Genomic DNA, 17,851 nt, shown 5'->3' with positions numbered 1-17,851 from the left:
ATGTGGTAGGCAGGAGCCCAATCACTTGAGCCACATCCGCTTCCCTCTCCCGACTCCTTGACTTGAGTTCTACAAGGGCAAGAATATTGTTTTGTTCACTACTCTATTCCCAGCATCTAGAGTACTGCCTGGCAGAGTAGGTAAATGAAGGAAACAGTTAATGAAATCTTGGGTTTTGTTGTATTGCACAGGAACCAGTGGCTGGGACAAGCTGTGGAAAAAGTACGGATCCCGCTTACCCCGGGATGACTTCTGCCTGTACATCACCTCTTCTGACCTCATGCAAACGCTAGACAACTTGGGGATTAAGTACAACTGTTATGACCTTCCCTCCACCATGGACATATCTGACTGTTTTATTGACGGCAATGAAAATGGAGACTTACTCTGGGATTTTTTGACAGAAACCCTCAACTTTAACACTACAGCACCACCTGATCTCAAAGCAGAAATTCTGAAAGATCTACAAGAGCCTGAATTTAGTGTAAAGGAGGAGGGAAAGATTCTTTTTAATAACAATCTGAGTTTCATTGTGGTTGAGCCATAAATACCATCCACAAACATGTATTCAAAAATGTATCTTCAGCAATGTTAATCAGTCATTTCTCTATTGAAACTGCAAATCCATCCCATGATGTTGTAAAAGGAAATTGTCTCATTTATATGAAAATCTAGAAAATTCCAAGATGTTCTTCGACTTCCTTATAGAATTTTTAGTGGTACAGGTAGTCTTAACTTGTCCTTCTCCTAGTAAAGGGAGTACATGCAGGAGAAATTACCACATAATCTGGAAGAATGAGAAAATTGACTACCACTGGTTATTGACAAGGAAATCCTTGTTTTCTGATTGAACTAGAATTTCTTTGAATACTAATAAAGTATATGCTTCTTGATTCTTTGAATACTTGTAAAGTATATGCTTATTGGTATTTTGAACACGTATGTTTATTAATGTTTCCCTCTTTGTTAAGAGGTGTTTGTTTTTGTACATTTTTCTGTGTGGTTTCCATCTTATTTTTACCTACTAAAAGCAAGCATTTAAAGCACAGTACAAAATTAGCCCTTTTCAGGGGTTTCCATTCCCTACCATTTTGTTTTCTCTTAAGTTTGTCTATAATTTTATAGTGTTCCATTTGTCTATTTGCTATAGTGATATATTTTTTAATTCAGTCACATCTAGTTTTTCCCTTTTTTAAATTTCTGGTTTTCTGGCATATTTGAATAGGCGTTCTGAAACCAGTGTTTTAAAACACTAATGTTTTATCATAATAAATGTATGGTTTCATTTGGTAAAAAATCAATTCTTTGATGTGTTTGATGCTTATGTAAGTGTACACAGAGTAAGATTGCGAACAAGCAGTTTTTACCCCTAAAGCATAGCCAGTTGTGTCTGAATGATTCATTGAAAAAAATTCCACTGACTTGACTTGCCCCTTTCATCATTTACTAAAGTTCTAGAAAAGCTTGACTCTATTTTGATACTGTATGGTTTGTCCCTTATGTTGCTCTATTTTTCTTTCAAAATAGAGTCATCTTTGCACCATAGGATTTCAGGGGGGTTTGAAAACTTATTTGATCTTTAGTTTTTAATACTAAGCATCTATAATTCTTTTTTTTTCAAAGATTCATTTTGATTTCTCTCCCCTTCCCGCCCCCCCCATTTTCCGCTCTCTGTGTCCATTCGCTGTGTGTTCTTCTGTGTCCACTTGTATTCTTGTAATACTGTGTTTCTTTTTGTTGCATCATCTTGCCACATCAGCTCTCTGTGTGTACAGCACCACTCCTGGGCAGGCTGCTCTTTTATCACGTAGGGCAGCAATCCTTGCACGGCACACACCTTGCGCGTAGGGTTCCCCTATGCAGGGGACACCCCTGCATGGCATGGCACTCCTTGCATGCATCAGCACTGCACATGGGCCAGCTTACCACATGGGTCAGGAGGCCCTGGGTTTGAACCCTGGGCCTCCTATATGGTAGGTAGACACTCTTATCAGTTGAGCCAAATCCGCTTCCCTATAATTCTTATAAAACCAGTACATTTCTTTAAGGAAATTATTTAAGTCAGTAATTTAATAATTAATAAAGCATTTTAAAGTAATCCTTACTCTCATTTAGAAACAAAATTTTATTACTGAGATCACGAACCCTTATTCTCCCGGTGATGAAGCCTTCATCACAGTGCCGTTCATTCTGTCTCATGCTAGCATTACCACTGAATGCTGCAGTGTATTCACTTAAAAAACTTGATTCTCCTCCCTAATCCCCTGGATGATCTCCAGGGAGTAGATCAGAGTACAGAGTCTATTTTTGCTAGCCAGTTGCCAAGTTGTGTTATTTGTAAGTGAAACTGACTTGTATTGCTCTTTCCTTGGACAACTTCATCAATGTTTTTTGAGTTATAAGTTCCAACAAATGAAATGACAGTTATCTAGTCAGATTCCTGAAGATGAACCCTGAACCATTCATCATATTGCTATACACTACTGACAAAGGAAATCCATGCAGCACACATGATTGGTGGATATGGGTCCATGATGACCTTGATCAACTCCACTAGGAGGATGGAAATCAAGGCTCTGCAGAGCAAACTATGGCCTTTTCTAAAAAGCACATGTACTAATCAAAACAAAAACAGACCTAACATACTCTGTAAAGCACATAAAGAATAGCAATCTATGTTCTCTTTCCTGTAAAGCCGTTCCTATAAAATGCAAGGATATTCACCTGCTTCAACTTAATGTGAGTGGAACATGCTAGCTTTTTTTTTTTTAAGAAGGAAATGAGTTCCCAACAGTGAGTGGTGGAAAGCTATATAGATACAAAAGATGGAACTTGGCTTCTGTCTGTGCTGCAGGGCACTACAAAGGATTTGGGACAATCCATATTGACTTTTCCAGTTCATTCTTTTCGTTCAGAAAAAAGCCTAGGGCATGAAATTGGAACATCATTTTCTACATTATTGTGCATCTCTCAGTGTTTTACATGGTACCTTGTGTATGGCAAATCCTAAGTAAAGCATGTTACTTGCGTTCTTTCTTTCTCAATCATCTGTTTTATACATTGTGTTTATATTTGTATTGAAAGCATAGTTCAGGAAAACCAACAAAACTTAGCCATTTTGTGGCCCTTAACTTATTATATTAGGGCAGTTTCTGACACTTTCTTTGCACTTTTTATTAGGGACCACTGCCAAAATCCAAACAGAAAACATGAACTGGATTACAGTATTTTAGGGCCGTGATGTTTGCTTATTACAAAAATTGGCAACTTCCTTCACCCAAAACTCTGCCAATCTGGGCGAAAAATAAAACAATTTCTGTTATACTTCCATCAAAACAGATGTAGAGGGCATAGAAAATAATAGATTGTAAGTCTGTGAAATTGCACAGATATATGTGTGTGTATATATATATTTATATATATATATAAATATGTATTCCATGCATTTTTAATAATAACTACACAGTTTTTAAAATCATTTTAAAAGTTTATGGTGTGTGTTCACCCCATCGAAATGCTATGTCCAAGAAAACAAGGGCTTCTTGCTAAGACCCATCCAACAGTGGAATGAATGGATAAAAATTACCTTGTTAGATGGAGCTGTAAAACCAGGCACCCTGGCCTGAAAACCTGGTTCTGCTAATTACTTGCTTTGTGATCTTGGGAAACCTATTTCCTGATCTGCAAAATGGAAATAATCATAGAGCTACCCCATAGGCTAGTTGTGAGGATTCCAGGAATTAAGCTATATAAATGGGCTCACAGTTCCAGATCCATTGGGATTCCTAAAATATTATTTAGCTACAATTATTAATTGTCTCTCAAAATTCAATGTAAAATGCAGAACAGATGAAAAATTTAAGATTAAGTAAAATTATGACCAAGGCCAAAGGCTAGTACTTTGCGAAGCCAACCACATCTCTGACCTTGAGATTCCTAGCCAAGGGTATATGGCCTCTCTCTGTCTGTCAGAGCTGAGCTGGTACTTCATGAAGCCCAAGCCATCACCAGGAAAGGCCTCTCAAGCTCCACCAAAGGGGATCTGCCTGCCTTAGTCCATGATGCTCTAAGTACTGTGTAAAGGGATCCCACCTCAAACTCGATCTCTTTAGGACAGGGCTGGGCACCTAACACAGGAATGGCTACTCAAGGGCTGCCCAGAAACTCTGATTGGAGTGGGCTCTCTTGAAAAGTGACCTTCTCCTCTTAGAAAGTCTTAAACAGATGAGAGCAGTTGGGTGTTCATTTGCTCATTCATGAGCATAAATTTATCGAGTGCCTGTTATGTATGAGGCATTTTTCTAAGCAAGGGGGATGGGGAAACCACAGCAAAGAAAGAGTTTCTGACCCCCCTGACCTCATTTCTAATGGGCTAGAGAGACCAAAAATAAATATATGTCAGAAAATAAAAGCAGATAAAAGGAATAGAGTACTAGAGGGTATAATTTTAGGTAGCATGAACAGGGAAGGCCTCCTTAAAAGGGTGCGATCTGAACAGAATGAAGGCACAAACTATGCAAAGAGTTGGGGGAAGAGAAGGAAGTGCAAGTACAAAGACCCCAATGTGGGAATGAGCTTGATAGATATGAAGAAGAAGAAGAGGGTGGCTTTCTATAGGATCTGAGCTGAAAATTTCATGAGACAGATTCAGATCCAGAGTGGCCATTGTGGGCCATATGTGGGACAGTTGATAAGAAGCCACAGTTAGGAGGAGAGGAATGGGGTAGACTTACAGAGAGGAGAGGCAGCAGCATGGCTTTTGAATAGGAGATAAGCTTTGGCTTTCTCCAGTGATGGTTCCTTGCCATTTCCTCTTCTTGTGTATGTCTATCCTGAAAATAAAGGCCTCTTTCCCCGAGGCATTCTCTTGGGCGTCTGCTTCTCGCCTCTTAAACATCCTAAGTGGCACAACATGTAAGATCTCATTTGATACTTAGCGAGTCAGAAAGATTAGTTGTTACCAATCTGACAGTGAAGAAATTGAGGTACTGATAAGCCCAGTTCGCAAGGCAAGTTTGTAACAGGAACTAAGCTAGACCCAGTATTTTCTGACCCCACACTGTGTGTCTAAATCCAGAGCCAGTTATGTTTATGATCCTCTCATCTGTGATGCATCTCATCTTAAAGAAAAAAACTTTATAGAACGAAATCTCCTTTGTCCTCAAATGCCCACCTGCAAACCAACAGAAATCTGATTATGGATGGGAAGAAAAAGCCAACAGAGGTCAAAGTGAGGTTCAAAAAATAATCCCCTCCTTGAATAATGAAATAGCATCCTTTCTGAACACTGCACTAATAAATTCTAAATTACAAATATCTGGGTTCTTCCATCTGGTTCATTGACTTTTGCCTTTATTTCTCTCCCTCTATTCTTACTAGGTTCTGGACATCACCAAAATTTCATACTAACCACCTCCTAGCTCCCTCATAATTCATATATTCTGCAATACACGTCCATAGTACACGTTCAACTAATACAGATTAGTTAAAGCCATGGGTTGTGTAGTCCATTTCTCAATGTGATATACACTATGAAAAGGCAATGCAGTATAAGGGGGGTGAGGGTTGATTTGAGAGGCGCCCTGGGCAATGACAGTCACTATTTCCAAACACGCCAAAAATTCATTAGCACTCCATGTCAGATTGCCGTACTCTCAGCAGCAATGGATTAATAAACACAGCCATGTGCTGTTCTGGAGGCTGCAATGACATTGTGGATATTCTGTATAAGCAGTGTCTTCCCACGATCATATTCTCTTGCAGAATTACCTGTTCCCTGATTCATCTTAATGATTCTTGGAGGACTTTGCAAACAACCTGGCATTGGTAGAAAACATTGAAATAAATCACAGGGGCCATCAACTTCAGTCCAAGCTTGGTGAGTTCTCCAGACATTTGATGCAGAAGACATGGGAAAACGTCAGTAGCTCTATTTATGTCCTACAGCCAATTAATTTCATTCCTAGATGATGGTTCCTTTTTCTGTATTTGTTGATGTATTGGTTTCATGAGTTAATTCTCTAGTTCAATGCAGGTAGACTGGACATAAATCCCAGGGTTTTGTAGAAGAGGCAGTTCCATGTTACTTATTATCAGCACAAGCACTTTGCAGCCTTGGCTTATTTATCACGATATTGCTGCTGCTCCACACATTTTCCCCAAAAGGCTTAATCTACCCCACAAAAGCTTTTAATAGGAGGTGCTGTACAGTCCTTGCGGTTTGTTTATTATTGTTTTTATTAGGTTTTATTCTTATTTCTCCAAGACTGATTGGAAAATGAGTTTGGACTTCTTTCTCATTGTCTAAAAGTTACCCAGAGAAAAAGGATAAACAAACTAGCCAGGGCTTATGCATCAGGAAAAACCTCATGGGATGGATTTGGTTGAGCAAGGTTGGCAACCCATGGATTTCCCATCTGTGTCCTGGAAACGGTGGAGTAAATACTGGCTCCCAGGTTTAGCTGCATTATTCAGTTTTCCTGAGCCTCTCTAATTCACAGATTACCAGCTTGAAAAACTGTTGGTCATGGAGGAAAATTCTTTGCTAGATAAAACAAGCCCTTAAAGAATCTTAAGGCCTCCCCATTGATAATGGTTAGTATTTATTGTTTACTATGTGTCACGCACTGGGTTAAGTGTTCACATACATTATTTAATCTAATCGTCATACCAAGCCTATGGATTAGTAAATATTTTATCCAAATTTTACAAAGAAGGAAACAGAGGGTTAAATCGCTTATATGACTCCACCATGTTATCACTTATGATGAAGCCAGAATTCCACCCCATATAAATTAACTCCAGAGACAATGTTCTAACTACCACACCTTGATGCCTTTGATGTTGACTCTGGTTAATTCTCTGTTCCTTTCTCCCTTAACTCTTCATGTTTGATCAAGGAATTATCTCCTAGCTTGGGAATTTTCATTCTATTTCCTGAGGACTAATCTCACTTGGTATAAAGAGATCACTTCTTTGACTTGATTAACTTTGATCTAACAGTATTATCTTCAAAAGACAGCTCCTGTATGACTGTGTACATTACAAACAATATTTCATAATGGTGAATTATGAGGTTCATATAGCTCCAGGTAACCAGAGAATTGTAAGGTAATGTGGCAGAGACTGCTATGGTAATAGAATGTCTGTAATTTTTTTTTTTAGGAGGTACTGGAGATTGAACCCAGGACCTCGTTGGGAAGCAGGCACTCAACCACTAAGCCATATCCACTTCCAAATAAGAGTTGTTTTTTTAGTTTGTTTGCTTTTAGGCAGTATGGGGAATTGAATCTGGGACCTCATACATGGGAAGCAGGCACTCAATCACTTAAGCTACATCTGCTCTCCAGAATGGCTATAATTTTTAAGTAGGTGCATGGCTCCATTAAGATAAAGAGTGCAGGGAAGCGGATGTGTCTCAAGTGATAGGGCTTCCACCTACCATATGGAGGACCTGAGTTCCATCTCTGGGGCCTCCTGGTGAAAAAGAAGAAGAGAAAGCATGCCTGCATAGTGAGCCAAGTGCCCGCACAGTGAGCCATTGCCCACACAAGTGAGTCATGCAACAAGATGATGATGCAGCAAATGAGAGATGAAGGGGAGAGTCAAGGTGAGGCGTAGCAGAAACCAGGAACTGAGGTAGCGCAGCTAACTGGGAACCTCTTTCCACATCAGAGGTCCTCAGGACTGAATCCCAGTTCATCCTAGAGGAGAAAAAATGAGAAGACCAAAAGAGAAATAGATACAGAAGATCACACGGCAAATGGATACAGACAGCAAAAACAGCAGCGTGTGGGGAGGGGAAGGAAAAGGGGGGGAATAAGTAAATAAATAAATATTTTTTTTTAAAAAAAAGAGTGCATTTCCCATGCTCTTTTGAAGCTAGATATAGTCATGTGACTAAGTCCTAGCCAATGGGATGAAAGAAGTAGTGACACAACTTGTGGGACATGTTGATGGAGGAAGAGGTGTGTCTCCTCTTCCTCTTTTCCTCTTTCTAGACAGCTTGAGTGTGGATGTGGTAATGAGCTATCTCCGCCTGTGTAGACAAGCGCAATACCCTAGGAAATACAGATCAGAAGGTAGGAGCTGGGTCCCAGGATAAACTGATGGAGCAGAGTTGCAACATCAGTCATGTGCTTTCTTCTCTGATACTTGAGAGAAACAGCATTCTACCTTGTATGTTTTCAGTGGGTTCCCAAGATTGTGCCTATTCTAGTTTCATAATTTCAAACTCACTATAATTTAACTCATGATCTTTGGTTAATTGTTTCATTTTTGTTGATTTACTTTGGTCTGCACTTGACTAAGCTGTGTTTAGCAGTTTTCAATTTTGTCCTTTTTTATAAATGTGTATTGATATATATATATATATATATATATATATGCTATATTCACACACACACAAATGAATACCATTGGTATATGCACATCCAGAGTTATATCACAGCTGTCAATCTCTATAGTGAGAGGAATCATGATGTGAATTACAAATCCGTTTAACATGAATACTTGCAGGGTTTCTTCATTTAAAATGATAGTTACTAAGCGGGAAACCAGTATATATCAAATCTTAACTGAGTCCTTAATTACAGCAGGAAGTTAAACAAAGAAATTAACATGCAAGATGTTACATTTAACTCAAATACATCACTATAGCTCATGCTTTTGTTTTATCATAGTAATTTTTACCCAACAGTACTATTCAGGAGAGAAATAAAAGTCTCCATTTTCAATAAAATAAAAATGCTAAAATTAAATGATTAATATCGAATTTTATACCTTCATTTATATTATGTGCAAAATTATCTTAAATATTTGTTATGGATGAAGTGGCTTTCTACCAAATTGGGCTTTTTCATAGTGGAAAATGTTAACATAAATTGTAGCATAAATCAAAGCCTTGTAGAATACCAGAAGGCACATATAAAAACCCATATCTTTACTGTACATATTTCCCATTAACCATAATCTATTAGTAATTGAAGTTCATTACAAATTCTTGTCGACTTTATTGCTATCATGCTGCATGACATACCGAACCTGGCTTGCATAACAAGAAGGCCTTGCTGGGAAATATCCTATTAACAATGACAGTGCATTTGTCATTGTGATAATAAACCCAAGAGCTGCCTGTAGACTATCAATTATCAAGGCTCCATTTGTGCTGCCCTGGCTCGAAGGTTTGTCAGTGGTTCTTTTTTAAACTCTTGATTTTCAGTGAGTTGTAACTCAACTTTCAGAATCTGCAGTGAGTTGCAACTTTGAGTCCAAGGACTCAGCTCGAGACTCATTTGAAGCAATTCTTAAGTATGATTTACATGTTCTAATCAGAAAGAACAGAGGTCTGCTGGCTTGTGCACAACAGTAGCAAAGGTGTGAGACACTGTGAGACATTGTCATTTCCCACCCAGAAAAATATGTTTAGCTCTAGCTCAGAATGTAACTATGGCTATTTTGAAGTCAGGGTTTATAACATTTTCCAGTTGTGTGCTTTCAAATGGCATTCTTTAATTTTTAGGAGAGTAACAGCTAAACTCAAATGTCAAGCTTCCTAGGAGGCTGCATATGCCAAGAGATATTTCCTTTCATGTAAGCCTCTCCCTCCCCTTCAGATCAATAATTTGAAAAATGAGAAAAATTTACATGGAGCAGTGAGAAAACTTTACTGTGAAGGAATAGAAGCATGTGGGAAACAAAGTAAATTTGAAACAAATAGTCACATCTGTGCAAATAGATGTGTCTTTGACTTGGAGGCGAGCTTACTAGCCTGACATTTCTCAGCCCAGCAGCTGGATAGCAGAAGGGCCAGAAAGGGCTTTCTGCATTGCCTGACTAACTGGTTCCAAAATCTTCAATCTTTCTACCTACCTCAAATGGGATTTAAAATACTTAGGGCTACTTGACAGATATTCCCAATCTTGAACACTCTGACAGTAACTTAAACCCTCAAGTTTTGCGGTTCTGCTGAGGATGATTGATGGAGAGGGACCAGCCTTGATTGGGCTCCTACTGTGCGCAAGACCGGATGCTGGGAAGAGTAGAAAGGGAAAGGTAGAGACTGGTTTTCCTCACACAGAGATTACTGACTCACTGTGTGGAAGGGAGATTAACAAGTGAGAAAACAAATAGAAGACAGAGGGAGACATAATTGCAAAATTGTGTTATAAAAACTAGCTCATGGAATGTAAAGCAATTAATTCTGTTTAGAGGACTAAAGAAAGATTTCATGGAGAGGACACCTTTGAGCAGGACTTTGAGGAACTCCATCATTTCCTTACAGATTGTACCCCCACCCCCGCCCAAATGCAATGCCCTTTTCAGAGATATGACGCAATGTGAGGAGAATAATAGACTTATATCTTGGGAATGAGCATTAGCTTGGAGTGGAGTGGACTAATTTATATTTTCCTAAATTCTAACAATGACAAGAATAAAATCATGGACATCATGTACCAATTGTTTGGAGAGAAAGGGAACAGCCAAAATGTGGTCAGAAGGAATAAATCTACTTTTATTTCAAGAAAACTCTAATAACTGGGTCTTTCCAATCTCCTTACATTGCTACATTGGGCCTCTGGTCTTTCTTAATTTTTAAGTGGGAGAAATCAGGATAAATGTGCCCTCATGTAGAATTTATTCCCAAACTCATTTGAAAGAAAAATCTAATAATCCAGGGGATATCAGCTCATTCTTTTGCTGGCAAAATTCCTAGATGAACTAGGTGCAAAATCCTAGATCTTTGTCTCAGGCACTATGCCAAGCAATTTACTATGTATCTCATTGCATTTCTACATACTGTAAAGTAGGTTTTAATATTTCCATTTTACAGAAGAAATAGATATTTAGGCAAATTATAGAACCTAAGACTGTGCCTACATCAAGTGGCACAGTTGGAATTCAGAATCAGGCTATGCCATTTTCTCTAACATACAAACACCTTTTTTGATGTTTTTTAAGATCAAGTAATACCCTACAGCAGGGGTCCTTAACCAGGAATCCACAAACCCCTCAGGGTGATTATGACCTTGAAGTGAAAAAAATCAACTTATTGTCTATATTTTCTCTGACTTCTAACTGAAATCTAGCATTTCCTTCACTTATGTATTCATTTCACCTAATTGGCAAAGGGGTCCGTGGACCAAAAAAGGTTAAGAACCCCCTGTGCTAGAGTGTTGAGAAAGTCAGTTCCCACCCTCCAAACTTACTTCATACTGCTAATTAAATACACTTCAAAATTTTTTCTTTGTTTCCTTTTAGGCCTAAATAATTTGGTTGATGCTCTTCAGACATATGATTCTGTTTTAATGTAAAGATTATTGATTCTATCAAAACTACACAATATTCTCTCTGACTTAGGGAAAAATCCATACTTCAAGATCCATTTTTCATTTTTAAATGGTTCTGGACTCTAGAACCATCAAGCATATTATTAGCCTATACCTAGCAAATCATACTGCCTACACCTAGATAAAAGTTCTGCCTTCTAAACTTGAAATTCATAATGTGTTCAGGTTCTTTTTCTCCTCTGTTAGCATCTTTGCCATTTGGTGATGGATATCTGCTTTCTTCTTGAACTCCATCCTAGTGCTCTAATAAATCAGTTTTTTTTTAACCACCAAGTTTTATGTGCTTTTATAATGGTGAACATGACTTGCATAGTACCCAGTGTGTTGAAATATTTTGAGCAAATGGAGTAGGTTCATTTTGATTCCCAATATTTGCCCAGGCAATAGTTTGCCATTTGGAACCAACCTGAATGCCAAAGAAAGCATGACGAGCCATCTGCTCATTCTCAAGAATTTGAAACAATTATTTCCATTTCTATTGCACTTTTCTTTCAAAGGATTTTCCAACTGTCATGTCTATTATTCCATTTATCAACTCAAGCTTTTCACTAAAATAGACATGCCAGGAGAAAATAAAAACTGACCATGCGTGTTGCCAAATGGTATCTCCAATGTTTCTGCCTTCATGGGGAACCAAAGAACAAGGACAGCACATGTCTTACCCCAGGGGTAAAGCATCTGACTTCACTGGTAATACTGGTTTCCCTTCACTACCCTGGCCAACTTCTCATGTCCTCATGAGTTAAAGATGACTGAACTCAGAATAGGGAGAGGGGTTATTGGAAAGACAAAAATGTTAGATATATGAGAAAACCTTTGCTTGTTATTGATGGTTGAGGAGTGAGGTACATTTACCCAACTCTGCCAAAATTGGGGAGTAATGCAAAGTATCAATTTGAATTTGGGGATCTGATGGTAGATGCCTGGGTCTTCCATCCTGGATGAAGCTAAGGGACACTACAGAGTCATGGAGAAAGCTGTGCAATCATGTACAGCTGCCACAGAATAAAACCTGTCACTTCTAATACAGCATGGCTAAGCTTAAAAGAGCAGGAAAGGACAAATGAGGAAAGTTGCTACACCCCAAGTTCCCCAAAGCATTCCAAAAATTCCTATCTCTATACCCACTGCCACCCAAATGGGTGCAGTACATGGGTTGAGAGATGGCCACTGGTCCTTAGTAGATATCACATTTATGTTGAAGAGATGCAGCAATGGAGGGCATATCTTAGGTTGGGGTTAGAAGCCAGTGAGAACATGATGATTACAATGCACTGCCGACAGAGACCACGGCACTGTATTTGTTCCTATCACCAGTTGCAGGTACAAATCTAATGTAAGTTGCGTCTCTTCCTCAGCAGTGAAGCTGAAATTCCCCCTTCCTCAAACTTACAGTGTTCAATCTTTGGAGAAGGACATGGAAAGAATTAGTTGCTGAATTTGAGTTTTGACTTGAAATGAATAAGAAATCCTTTGGATTTACTTGACAGTGGCTTTTTCACCATCTGGTGGAAATTAGGTTGAAAGCTTCAAAAGTAAGTCTAATTTATGAAAAAATAAAGTCCGTTACAGTTTTTCTTTTGTGACTCCCAAAATGTATTTATGACTCATGTAAGAACTCAGGTTTCCTCCTCCCCCTACCCTCAGAATCTGTTCTACTGATACCAGGACTTGTTCACGAAACGAAAGTGAAAGGAGCAGCCCTCCATAACAATAAGACAGGCTTGAGTTCAGATCTAGTATTTTCTCTGCTAATAACCCTAACCCCTTCTTTCCACTTTTATGAACATTTCTCCTAATATGTGGAGATCCCACATCCTGAGCCAAACCCTCTTTTCTCCCTACATTATCTCTCAGGTACAATACATCACAGCCTGAGGAAAGTTATCTTTTTTTTTCCCCCTTTTTTTAATATCTTTTTTTTTTAAAGATACATAGATAACACAAAATGTTACATCAAAAAATATAAAAGGTTCCCACTCCCACTCCCCACCCCACCCCCCACTCCTCCCACATCAACAACTTTTTTCATCAGTGTAGCACATTCATTGCATTTGATGAATACGTTTTGGAGCCCTGCTGCACCACATGGATTATATTTTACATTGTAGTTCGCTCTCTCTCCCAGTCCATTCAATGGGTTATGGCAGAATGCATAATGTGCAGCATTTTTCCTTGCAGTATCATTCCGTACAACTCCAAGTCCCAAAAATGCCCTCACATCACACCTTTTTTCCCTCTCCCTGACTTCAGCAACTCCTGTGGCCACTGTCTCCATAACAGTGATAAAGTTTCTTCCATTGCTAGAGTAACAATAATTCTATAGTAGAATACCAGTAAGTCAATTCTAATCCATATTTTATTCCTCCATCTTGAGAACCCTGGGATGGTGATGTCCACTCTACCTCTAAATTGAGAGGGGGCTTAGATCCCATATGACTGAAGGATGGGATTGTTCTGCTTGCAGTTGTAGACTCTCTTGGTTCCCTGGTGTGGTGGTTGTTGACACACAGTGCGTTTAGGTTCAGGTATGCGCAACTTGCCTCAGAAGAAGGCAGGCCCTCTAAATTAGATAGAGCATCAAGTCAGTAGGTGAAGAAAGTTAAAGTCTCAACAAAAGAAAGCTACACTTGGAGGCCTGGGCTCCAGGTCATACCTCACTAACCCATATCCTAAACCCTGCAGTGTTTTTTTTCTGATCTGTCACTTCTAAAATCCTGGCCTGTTATAATTAAAGACACCTATGTATTCTCAGTTCCTTTACCTTCCAGAACCTGGGTCTTCTTGACAGCACTACTTCCGTTGTATTCCTTTTCAAGCAACAGCTGTTACCTCTTCTGCACTTTCATAGGCTAAACTTGTAGAAAGGGTGGATGCCTTCTTTCCTCCTCATTGCTGCTTCCAGCCTAATTCCTCTCCTTTCTCCATAAAAATCAGTCCACTTTGAATCTCAGGTCATCATAAAATTTCACCCAGGAGTCTTCCTTGTTGCAGTCATCTGCTCATTTTGGAAGATTTTTGATTCTGGCTGACTGTCACTCTCTTCTATCCCACACCTGCTTCTTAGTGATTTCAAGAGCTACAGAATGATCCTTCTAATCCCCTGGCAACTCAGTTCCTACCCTACTTCTTCTGAGGATCATCTCCCCGCTCCTCAATCATTTACTCCCAAGATTATACCATATACCTGGTCATTGCCTGTACCATGTCCTCTCCATATTCTCTAGGTCAAGCCTCACACTCCACCTAAGAACTTTCCAGCTCACTCCTTCTAGTACCCCCTCTCCAACCACCCTTTATGTCCATCAAGACATACAATATATCAATGCTATCTTCTCACTTTTTTTTACCATTTTTTATATACTCCCCTTCTTGTCCAGGCTATATTCTATGACCAATAATTGTGATCACTCCCTTGCATATATCCATGATTGCCTTGCCCCTCTCTAGCTTCATCATAGGTAAAAATCATAGCCCTAGTGGAATCCAACTCTCTCTGCTTCATGCCTGGAACTGTGCAGCTGGATATGACTGAAGAAAAGCATAAAACCATGATGAATGGTGTCTCTTTAAATTCCTGACCACTAATCTCAAGTGGGCTTCTAATGCTAACTGGAAGTTATATTTCTATATCTTTTTCCCTTCCACTACACCTGTGGACTCTCTCCTAAGTTCAGTTCTTTCTCCCATTTGGCTTCACATCTCATTTACCTTTGCTTTTAAGGCTTTTTTCTAGCTCTTCCTCATCTTCCTCACCACTTAGTGTTGTAGTGACAAAGACTTCCACTCTTTGGTCCCTTCTTTTCTCATCTGTGCTCTTTTTTCCACATGGGCCATCCCCTTTGTCTCTAAGTGCACATTAAGGAAGAGGTCTGATCTGGGGCTTGGGCAACAGAGCTTGGCTTCCCATGCCTCCCAGTGTTCCCAATCATTTGCAAACCTCCTTCCCATGACTGGAGCTCTGATTTTCAAGAATGCACAAATTCTAATTTGATCTATTAAGAACAGTTCTAAAATGTCATATTATAAAAGTAGTAATACATGTAGTAGGTGCCACCATGGGAAATAAATGTGGGACACACTTTTATAAAAAGTTAGCTAATAGAAAGGAACTACAAACTGAGCAGAATCCTATGATTTTCTGGAGAGGACTGCATACATTTTTAAAAAAAATACAAACAATAGAATATATGTTTAAACCATCCTTCCTAGTAACAGATTAGTACACAACTACTTTCTATTCAGTAGTTAAAACTCAGTGTTGAGGAAGAAAAGCCTTTTACATTTGTCTACAGACCATATCCTTGACATAGGGATTGGCATGAAGCAGGGACCAGAAGATGAATTTTTGGTGAGACAGACCTGACTCAATTCATATCCCAGCTCTGCCTCTTACCAGATGGATATTCTTGGGAAAGAACTTTTAGTATATGTGTTTATCAATGTAATGATTATAACATATTTACTGAATGCTTCCTATTTGCCAAGTATTTGTCTAAGTATTTTATACATATTAAATAGTACAAGTATAGTATATGTATTAAATGACTTAATCCCCATCACCCTATTATTGGCTTCATTTTATAGAAACAAAGATTAAGAAACTTCACAATCTCACTCAGTTAAAGCATAGCAGAAGTAAGGTGGTTTTCCATGTTGTACAAAGCAAGAGGCATCACATTTAAGAGTACAACATTCCCATTACTTCATGGTAGATTTGTACATTTGTTAGGACAATTTTCTGGAAGATGGCTGTAAAGTGTCTTATTTTAAGAATTATACTTTTTAGATAGGTAGAAGTAAAGCATTTTGAGAAAACGGCCCCTTTCTTAAATCTTCAGAAATTTGCCTTAGGGGCAATGGTCAGAAGCAGAACCTGGATACAGATCTGGACAATCCTGCTCCAGAGAGATACTCTCTACCAGTATATTAGAAGGATATGTGGCTTAGAGCTTACCACACATAAAGCCTAAACGTTTGCCAGCATGCATTAAATGAGGCCAACAGTCACTTAAATGCATATCAGTGGTCACACAATTAAGTAAGTTGACATAACTACATGAGGAGGAAGGTGAAAAAGCAGCATAAGTAAAGGAAAACTCTTCTCACCAGTGGGAGCCCAGCCATCGCTGTCATCCTTGTAGATGCAGTATCAGCTGCTGGATATTTTATTGGGAAGAAGAGACTATATCTGTACTTGAAGCAGGGAACTGTATGTCCTTCTTTTTTTCTAGAACACCAGAACTCAAAGGACTTCAATTTTCATAGCTCTTGTACTCCAGTTTTCATGGAAGAGAAATAATTTCCTACCCTTCTTCCAGATCTTGTCATTTTCAAAAATGGCCTGATACTCAATAGTGTCTACAGATGTCTTTGAAATAATTCTCCCCTCAGTTATCATAACTCTCCTTCTTTTTCCTTCTACTAGTTTTGGAAGAAACTGGGGGAAAATATTTCAGAACTGTGTTTTGCCCTTGTCCTATCAAAAGACCTTGTAATTTCTTAGATTTTCCATACTCATTTTCTTCCTCTTGACCTTTTTCCAACAGTTTGAATCACAGCTCTTTCACCTGTGTTGACACTGGCAAAAGATTCCCTTGGGAAAGGGAACTGAAGCTAAAAGCATCCTGCATCCTCTTCAGGTGGCTGAGTTTCCAGGGTATAATTCTTGGTTCTTCTTGACAGATACCTCTTTCTTTTGAAAAATTTTTGTAAAACATATTGCTCACCCCAACCATGAAAATATGCATTGGTTTATTTATTTAGCTAGAAAACATGTGTTGATTCAATAAAGTTGTCATGAAAGAGGGTTCATTAATTTCACTTCATAAAAGACTGGTGGAGTTTGCTAATATACCATAGGAATAATGTTAATTATTCTGATAAACAGTAATGTGCTGATCACCCCATAATATATCAATTTTTCCAGATAATTTTTTTTCATTTGTTAATGCAGTTCTTTAACCAGGGTCCACAGACCCCTTATGGGTCCATGAACTTGAATTGAAAATTCAAAAACCATTATTCTTGGGAAGCAGATGTGGCTCAAGTGATTGGGCTCCCACCTACCATATAGGAGGTCCAGGGTTCGATTCCCAGGGCCTCCTGGTGAAGGCAAGCTGGCCTGCAAGGTGAGCTGGCCCAAACGGAGAGCTGGCCTATGTGGAGTGCCAGCCCACATAGAGTGCTGACCCAAGTGGAATGCTGGCCCGCGCAGAGAGCTGGCACAGCCAGATGATGCAACAAAAAGAGACACAGAGGAGAGACAATAAGAGTTGGAGCTGACCAGGGAGCTGAGGTGACACAAGAGGTTGAGAACCTCTTTCACACTCTAGAAGGTCCCAGGATCAGTTCCTGGTGCAGCCTAAAGAGAAGAAGACAAATAGACACATAAGAACACATAGCACATAGACACATAGATCAGACAGCAAGCTCAAAACAACAGAGTGGGGGTTGGGGAATAAATAAATCTTTAAAAAAAAACCAACATTATTCTTGTGGGG

The 17,851-nt window shown here is 39.0% G+C and overlaps 1 protein-coding gene across 1 annotated transcript in view; it reads left to right on the top strand.

Annotated features, from left to right (window-relative positions):
* The window catches only part of HNMT (histamine N-methyltransferase), a 30,849-nt gene extending 29,947 nt beyond the window's left edge, over positions 1-902 (top strand). Inside the window, exon 6 of the mRNA XM_004478267.5 lies at positions 192-902. Within this exon, the coding sequence (XP_004478324.1) occupies positions 192-547 (356 nt within the window). The 3' untranslated portion in view covers positions 548-902. The remainder of the gene's footprint in view (positions 1-191) is intronic.
* Positions 903-17,851: the final 16,949 nt, after the last annotated feature.

Source organism: Dasypus novemcinctus, chromosome 7 (genome assembly GCF_030445035.2).
Source record: "Dasypus novemcinctus isolate mDasNov1 chromosome 7, mDasNov1.1.hap2, whole genome shotgun sequence".
Lineage (NCBI taxonomy): Eukaryota > Metazoa > Chordata > Mammalia > Cingulata > Dasypodidae > Dasypus > Dasypus novemcinctus.
This window is presented reverse-complemented; position numbering and strand designations above follow the sequence as displayed.